Genomic DNA, 8711 nt, shown 5'->3' with positions numbered 1-8711 from the left:
GCTTCAAAGCCAGTCTCAAAACAATGAGAGGGTTTGGATGAGACCAAGCTCCCATGGATGATCAGAGTGCACACAAATAATAAAAAAAAAAAGTGCTGGGTCCCAACAAAGATGTTTAAAACAAACAGGGGAAGCCTAGAGCATTGGCTCAAAACCCTGCAGGGATCACACAACGAACCAGAAGTTAGGAACGGAAGTATTCACCTGCTACCCTATTTGCAATTTTATTCTCCCATGTCCAGCCTCCTCGTAGCCACAGCCAGGGCAGCACCTACCCCACTGAAAACTAACTGGAACACAGAAGTGATGCTCAACAGGATCTCACGTTTATTATTGAGAAGTGATTAATGGTGAAAAGAAAGGCAACGCCCATTCCTCATTGGCTTAACAAGAAACTGAAGAAACATATTCACTACACATTTTACAATATTTTTCGTTCAAAATTCATGTTCCTGTAAACAAAACAAGTTTTTACCACCGTTCTCAGCCTTTAAATCAAATTAATCCAGACTTAATCTGTAATCCATATAATGCACAAGAACAGAACATTTCTTAGGACTCCTAGTACTTGACTTTTGAGTAACAAAGGGTCAGAGGAAAACAAACCACCCTTAGACACAACCTTGGCAATAATCTCCATTCGATTCTTCCAGGTAAATAAACCCAAATAAGTCATAAAATTCCTCCTCTTCCAGTCCAAGGAAAAAATAGTTCTTCCACTTTCTGCAACGGATGTCCAAAAAAAAAAAAGTCACAACTCGGTGTTCCAAGTGCAAATGTCAAAACCAGGGGGAAAGGAGGCACGAGGGAAGTGGAAGAAAGGGATGCAGCGGGGTTTAAAAATTAGAGAAAAAAGGCATATGCCACTTACGGACTTTCAAATCCGGAAAACATAGTAAAAAGACAAAAAACAAAGCATATGCTCTGAAATCACAACCAAAGCCAAAAGAAAGGGGACAGTTTTTACCTATACTCTACCTAGAAGGGATTTTTTTTTGTTTTTGTTTTTTTAGTCCTATGTCTCTTGTGACATTCCAATACTTTTTTTTTTAAACTGCAAGTTTGTAAGTTTTTTTTGTTTTAAAGTCAATGAAATTAAGAAAAAAAGTCCTAATTCTCTCTGGGGTGTTTTTTTCTCCTCTCTCTCTGAAAGATATCCCGGATGCAACCTCTGCTGCAGTCTCTGTGGGAAGGGTAGCCTTTTACTTGACACGGCCTTGGCGTTCCTGCAGGAGAAAAGAGAAGGTGGTTAGTTTAGAGCAACTCTTGCAAAACTTCCATGGGTCAAGAGGGAACAAGATTTTGTTCACTACTATCTCATACACAGACCATGAAAACATAGGGCTGGAACAGATGTCAAAAGATCAACCTTGTTCACCTCCCCACGCTGAAGCGGGATTAGGAATACCTAAAACCTTCCCTGAGGGGTGTTTGTCTACATTAATATTTAGTGATCTGGTTTATGACAGGAAAGGTCCATTGTAACGAAGCTGAATCTGAGAAACAGTCTGTTTCTGTTCAAGGAGTAGGAACTCATTTTAAGAGGGCAGCTGCACATGGCTAGTATGACAACGTACTTACATCCTATCGGGTGATGCCTCCCAGCTCTTGCCATTTCCCCTTTATAATAGCAGTTGCCACCACAACCCCTCCCTCCGCACCCTGCTCCTTTCCTCTCCCTACCCCCAGCAACATCTTCTGCAGCCAGCAAGAGCAGAGGGCCCACCAGTCTAATTCATTAAAAACCAGCTCTCAGATGCAACCTGCTCAGATTCCTCCAGTTCTGTACAGCCTGCCAAGTATAATGAAGGGAAGTGGGACACGAACAAGGAGAGGGGGGAAAAGGGCAGCCAGTGAAGAGCTAGTGAAATAAACAAACTACTCACTGCTAATGTTAAGTCAATTAACTGGTTGGACACAGTCTGCGGGGCCAGGTAGAGGCAGCCACTCTGCTAGTTATCAGTGAGGGTTTCCAGTGCCTCACTGGTGGGGCGAAACAGGGCTCTCTTCCCCATTCCTGTAAATGGATCTTCAGAAAGCAGTTCCCAAGAGACCTGCCTCCAGTTCTCAATCCTATCAGGCTAGAAGCCAGTCTAGAGAGTGAGTAGGTAACAGTGGGGAGGAGTGAACCTGCCCTGGTACAGGAGGGATTTGGGTGCTTTCAAGAGTGAACTGGTAGCAGGGTTCCATTTGCTGAAGGAGATCAGGTACTCATATGTCTAGTGAGAACAGGAGAGGAGGAACTGAAAACCGTTTGTGTTCAGTCCCTCAGCGAACTCGGCACTGGCAAGTTGCTTGCTCAGGGCTATAAAACCAAGCCCCTGTGAGTTCTCCAACCACAGAATTCATGCCGCGAAGACTGGTGATCCAGGGTACACGCTATTTTAAACAGCCAATGTGACAGCAAAACGGCAGACTCGGCCTGACGTGGTATTGGTTCACACTTCACTTTTTCAAGGTAGACAGTACAAAAGGCCCCATGCATTGAATGGAGCGGTAAGCACTGAAACCTAAAGATGGCGATTCATAAGAACAGCCATGCTGGGTCAGACCAATGGTCCATCTAGCTCAGGACCCTTTCTCCGACAGCGGCCAGTGCCAGATGCTTCAGAGGGAATGAACACAAACAAGGCAATTTCGAGTGATCCGTTCCCGGTCATCCAGTCCCAGCTTCTGGCAGTTGGGGTTTGTGTCTCTGACCATCTTGGCCAGTGAGTCTCAAACCCTTTTTTTTACTGGTGACCCCTTTCACACAGCAAGCCTCCGAGTGCGACCCCTCTAATAAATTAAAAACACTTTTAAATATATTGAACACCATTATAAATGCTGGAGGCAAGCGGGGTTTTTGATGGAGGTTGACAGCTCGCGACCCCCCATGAATAACTTCACGACCCCCTGAGGGGTCCTGACCCCCATTTGAGAACCCCGGATCTTGGCTAATAGCTACTGATGGACCTATCCTCCATGAACTTATGATTTTATAGGCCTATCATATCCCTGTTTAGTTGTCTTTTCTAATCTGAACAGTCCCAGTCTTTTTAATCTCTCCTCACATGGAAGCTGTTCAATACACCTAGTCATTTGTTGCCCTTCTCTGCACCTTTTCCAATTCTAATAAACCGTTTTTGAGAGGAGGTGACCAGAATTGCAGACAGTATTCAAGGTGTGGCCATACCATGGATTAAATATAATAGCATTATGATCTACCCCTTTCCTAATGGTACCTAAATCGTTCACTTTTTTTGACTGCCGCTGCACACTGAGCAGATGTTTTCCGAGAACTACCCACAATGACATCCCAAATCTCTTTCTTACCTGAGAGCAGCTAATTTAGATCCCATCATTTTGTATGTATAGTTGGGATTATTTTTTCCAATGTGCATTATTTTGAAATTCATTGTTGATAATTGCATCTGCCGTTTTATCGTCCAGTCTCCCAGTTTAATGCATTACGAAGGAATCTCACTAAAGTCAGCTTTGGACTTAACTATCTTGAGTACCGTATATACTTGTTCATAAGCCACTTTTTTTTAAAGTAAGAAAGGGAAGCACCAGAGAAGGGGGTTGGCTTATGAACGGGGATAGAGAGGGAGAGGTGGGACACAGGCCCTCCCTGCAACAGAGGCAGCACAGCCAAAAGGGGAAGGGGGGGGCAGAGTCTCTCCACTTCTGGCCACGCTGCTCTGCCCCAGCCTCTGAAGCGGCTGCAGCTCTGGGGCTGGCAGGCTGTGGCCGAGCTGCCTGGCCTGGCTCGCCGGAGCAGGCTGTGGCCAGGCCAGAGACATCCTCCCCGGCCCTCCCCAGATAAGGTGGGAAGTGATGGGGAGAGCGTGGGGGTGCTGGGCTAGGGGTGGGGTCATGTGGAAGGTGGTCACAGGGGTTACTCCCCTGACTCCCAGCTTCTCCCCCCCCAAAAAATTTCCCCACCAATTGCTGTCCCAGGCCGTCACAGTAAGCAGCTGGCACGCTGGGACACTTTGTTTACTTAGGTTTACTTCTGTGCCTGCAGATGCTCGAAGTAAACAACCCATCTCAGCCCACCAGCAGCTTATCCCGATGGCCCGGGAGCCAAAGTTTGCCGACCCCTGAATTATAGGGTCTGCTTATGAACTGGTTATAAAAATTTTTCATTTTTACTTATCCATCTTGGGGGTGAAATCGACTTAACGAACTGACTTATGATCAAGTATATATGGTAATAGCATCTACAAGTTTTGCCACCTCATTGTTTGCCCTTTTCTCAGATGTGTGAATACGTTGAGCAGCACAGGTCTCAGTACAGATCCTGGGGAGACCCCACTCTCTCTCTCTCTCTCCCCCTTGTGAACACTGACCATTCATTCCTACACGTTGTTTCCTATTTTAACCAGTTACTGAGCAATGACAGCACTTTCCCTCTTATCCCACAACTGCTCACTTTGCTTAAGAGCCTTTGGTGAGGGACCCTGTCTCGGCTTTCTGAAAGTTCAAGTATTCCATATGGACTGGATCACCCTTGTCCACGTGTTTGCTGACCCTCTCAGCAAATTCTAATACATAGATAAGGCACGATTTCCCTTTATAAATGCAGTGTTGACTCTTCCCCAACATAGTGTGTTCAGCTACAGGTTTGATAACTTTGCTCTTTACTCTAGTTTCAAACCATTTGTCTGGTACTGAAGTTAGGCTTACTGGCCTGTAATTGCCAGGATCACCTCTGGAGTCTTTTTTTTAAAATCGGTGTCACAATAGCTACCCTCCAATCTTCTGGTACAGAAACTGATTTAAAGTGATGGTTACACATCAGTTAGTAGTTCTGCAATTTCATACTTGAGCCCCTCCCAGTCCCTTGGGTGAATACCATCTGGTCTTGGTGACTTATTACTGTTCAATTTATCAATTTGTTCCAAAATCTCCTTCTATTGACCTCAATCTGGGACAGTAGAAATGTCAACTATTTTACTACTGATCATTTTAACAGAAGCAGGTAGTTATTCCAAAATCCCAAACTACCTCCTATGGTTCTCCAGGTGCCAAATCCTCATCTGTCCCCTACCTAGCTGCCAAAACCGCCAGCTTCCCCTTGACAACCGCTACACCACAATTATGCATTGTCAGGATAAAAACGACAGCATATCGAAAAACGAAAGAGTGGAAAAGAATAAATTACATTGAAATTCATAACAAAAACCTCAGCAGCTACTGCACTGATATTTGTTTTCATCTTGGATTCATTAACTTTTTAAATGTTAAATGCAGCTGCTGCAAAATTTCCCTCTGTGCTACTTCATAATCAAGGGGCTTTGCCACAGAACTTGAGTCCAGCTTTCCACAAAGGGTTAAAAAAAGCAAGCTGGAGAGAGAGAGATGCTTATTTAAATTAACTCAAAACATTTTCTAAACATCCCTGACAATTTAACATGCAACATCAATAAGATGACCAAAAATCTGCCAACAGATGAGCTCTCCATGAACAATAATGCTCACATCCAGTTACTGATTGGCCCCTTTCCTCCACCTAGTCATTCCCCGTGATCTCTTGCTTCAAGTTCATTGAAAAAGTTGGCCCTCACTGAAATCATTTTTGGATCCAGTTTCTACCCTCAGCACTGGGAAAAAAGTTAGCCATTACCATTCATCAGCAACAGAAAATGACAGCTACAGGTGTCTGGTTAGCCTCAGGCCTTTGTACCCCAGTATAATTCCCTGTATCAAGATGCTTAGGCTTGGTCTCCAATGAAAAAGTTACATTGGTTGGGCATGTGAAAAACCACTGCCCGACCCACATAGTTATGCCAACAAAACACAGCTATGTTGACAAAAGTCCTTCCATCCATGTAGCTCATATCATCTGGGGAGATGGTGTTCTGCACTCACAGAAGAACCTCCTTCTGCCATAGTCTGTCTCGACACTATGCCAGCGTAGTCTCCTAGCCTCCACAGTGTGTAGACAGCCATATTTTGGTACAAGGGGGCCTTTTCTGATTTAGTTTGTGTCGCTTGGAAAAAGGTTTAATCTAAAGCTAACCAAACCACCCTTACACTGGAATAAGAGTGTCTGCACAGTAGGTGCAGACACTGCCTGGATAACCAGTAAAAGTTTCCATGCAGGCGAGGACTAAGCGCCAATTTGAAACAATACATTTCCTACCCCCATCAACCAAGGATACAGTGAGTGGAACGCTGCTTCAGTTTTAAAGCTTCTTCCCCACAATAGGCCTAGTCAACCCATACTTCCCTTTCTCCACAGGACACCTGAGACAAAGCTCTGGATACTTACACGTTGCCTTTTTTAAGGTGGAGTAAATTCTCTTCATTAATATTTGCCATACAAATGGAGCAGAACTGAAAACAGCAGAAATCAGGAACCACAACAGATAACCAAAGCAGTTTTGATCCCTGGGCACCACAGTACAAATAAATAAAGCCATATGCCTGGGGGAAGCTGCAAATCGAAATGAAGTTGCCAGGTCTTACTCCTCCTCTGCCTCCTGGTTCTGAATCCAGCCCAGTTCACTAACCAAGGACAGATGGCAACATGCCACACCCACTCAGGAAGAGGTCACAACTGCATGAACTGAACTCCACCCTCTCAGGCACAGATGGGGTTTAAGCTAGCTGCAGGAATACACAGCCTTAGAACACACACCCCCAGCCCCACCACAGCTTCAAGTGAGACAGTCCCATCTTGTCCTGCAGATGGTGGCTGCAGTCCCTGCTGACCACTTCAACTGATTAGCTGACCACACAGATCCCAAACCATGGCTTTAATGAGTTGCTTTCTCCTTCCCCTTCCATGAAAGTAAAGCGGCTCCAAAGGCCAAAGCATGGTACAAGGAAAGGAAGACAAGGTCTAAGAGGAATAAGAACATAAGAGCGGCCAGACTGAGTCAGACCAAAGGCCCATCTAGCCCAGTATCCTGTCTTCCAACAGTGGCCAGTGCCAGGTGCCCCAGAGGGAATGAACAGAACAGGGAATCATCAAGTGATCCATCCCCTGTCCCCCATTCCCAGCTTCTGGCAAACAGAGGCTAGGGACACCCACCCCTGCCCATCCTGGCTAACAGCCATTGATGGACCTAGCCTCCATGAACTTATCTAGTTCTTTTTTGAATGGCACAAGGGAGATGGAGCAAAAAAAGCCACAGGATGCAGGAACAAAGGACAACACAACCCAAGAAGAGGCCCAGAAATGGATCCTTCCTACAATCTGGAAAAAGGCCAGAGATTGAAGAAGCAGACTAGAAACAAACTGTTTAATTTCAGGATTGGGGATTGTACTGCAAGTTTCTCTCAACTGAATATTCAGCATAACCTGAAGAGACTTGAAGAACTAGTGTCACACTCTGGCGCAGAATAATCCTGTTACTTCCCCCACTACTGCAGCTTCACAGACTATTTAGGGGGAGTTTCTTATAAAGGAATGGTGTAGGGCGTCTATTTGCCCCCGTTCAGATTTTTGGCTCATTCTGTTACCCGCTGCAAGTGACTTTTCCTCACATGGCACAAGGATCTCGGTTTATGCTCTCATCCATGCACATGCCATGGAGGGAAAGCAAGCAGTTTCCTTCTACTCCGGTGCAACCATCTGGGGTCCGAAAGCCCCAGTGTGCTAATGTGAGCACTGCTCTCAGTGCTGAAGGAGATACGGGGCGTGATTTCATTCTCTTCATTCATGGCAGTAGTTTTTTTCTGTGCTTTTGTTTGTAGCTGAACGAGCAATTTCTCCTGCATTTCCTTCTAGGAAAGAGACCTTGGCCTAGAGATTTTATGTCCCCTCTATACAGTCCAACATTGTCCACGCCCTCATCCAATGCAGTGGGACACCCCCCCGGGAGAGATGTCTTGCTCTCCAGGGGTTATAGAAGGTAACAAGTGAGTGCTGGACCATGAGAGAGAGAGGGGTAGATTTTTTGGGATCAAAGGTGAGGGTTAAGTGCTGTGTACTCACATGATCTCTATTCTTGTTTTTCCTCAGATCTCAGGAGTGTGGGGGAATCCTGCTAAGATAACACCCACGTGAAATCCCAGGAAAAGGGCTTGGGACATGTGTACCTGCAGGTACTAACCATGATTCTGCCCTTTGACATGTGAACCCCTGGATGACAAAAAATATACACATTGTGTTTTATTAAAGTTGCCCTTGATTAACAAAGATTGGCTCAAGTATAACAAAAAACAGAAGAAGGGATAGAGGACAGACCAGGCAAAGCCAGAGCTGTGAAGTGTCAGTGAAGGACAGCTAAGAGCACTGTGCGAATACAATGGGAGGACTAACTGTACACAGTACCAAGCAACATGATGGAAAACAAGAAACGTATCCTTGCTCAGAGCAGGTGGAATAGACACCTATACACTTTTGCAAGCACGGCCGTGGACATGCTGTGTTTACAGATATCCTAGAGAGCTGAATCAAAATTCTCCATTCCAGACCACGCTAGAATGTGAGATTAGAAGCCCTTTGTGATTATCCTGCATAAATAATTTCAGCCATGTCACCACAGTTATAGGGAGGAAGACGTGACGTCACAAGCTGGCTTGTGACATTACTGAATGAACGGGTCTAGTGCAGTAATCTGATGAGAGGATGTAGTTTCCAGTCACACAGCTTGGGAGCCAATCCTGACAGGAGAGTAAAAGACTTACCTGAAAGTTTATAGCTAGCACCTACATACTGTGATGAATGGCACCTTAGAAATGACGGATACACAGATGCCAATACTACGCACTTG

The 8711-nt window shown here is 45.2% G+C and overlaps 1 protein-coding gene across 1 annotated transcript in view; it reads right to left on the bottom strand.

Moving 5' to 3' along the window:
• Nucleotides 1-304: 304 nt before the first annotated feature.
• Nucleotides 305-8711, bottom strand: part of YTHDF2 (YTH N6-methyladenosine RNA binding protein 2) — a 28113-nt gene continuing 19706 nt past the window's right edge. Inside the window, exon 5 of the mRNA XM_044998055.1 lies at nt 305-1226. Coding sequence (XP_044853990.1) covers nt 1203-1226 — 24 coding nt within the window. The 3' untranslated portion in view covers nt 305-1202. The remainder of the gene's footprint in view (nt 1227-8711) is intronic.

This window comes from Mauremys mutica, chromosome 23, assembly GCF_020497125.1.
Source record: "Mauremys mutica isolate MM-2020 ecotype Southern chromosome 23, ASM2049712v1, whole genome shotgun sequence".
In the NCBI taxonomy this organism is placed as follows: domain Eukaryota; kingdom Metazoa; phylum Chordata; order Testudines; family Geoemydidae; genus Mauremys; species Mauremys mutica.
This window is presented reverse-complemented; position numbering and strand designations above follow the sequence as displayed.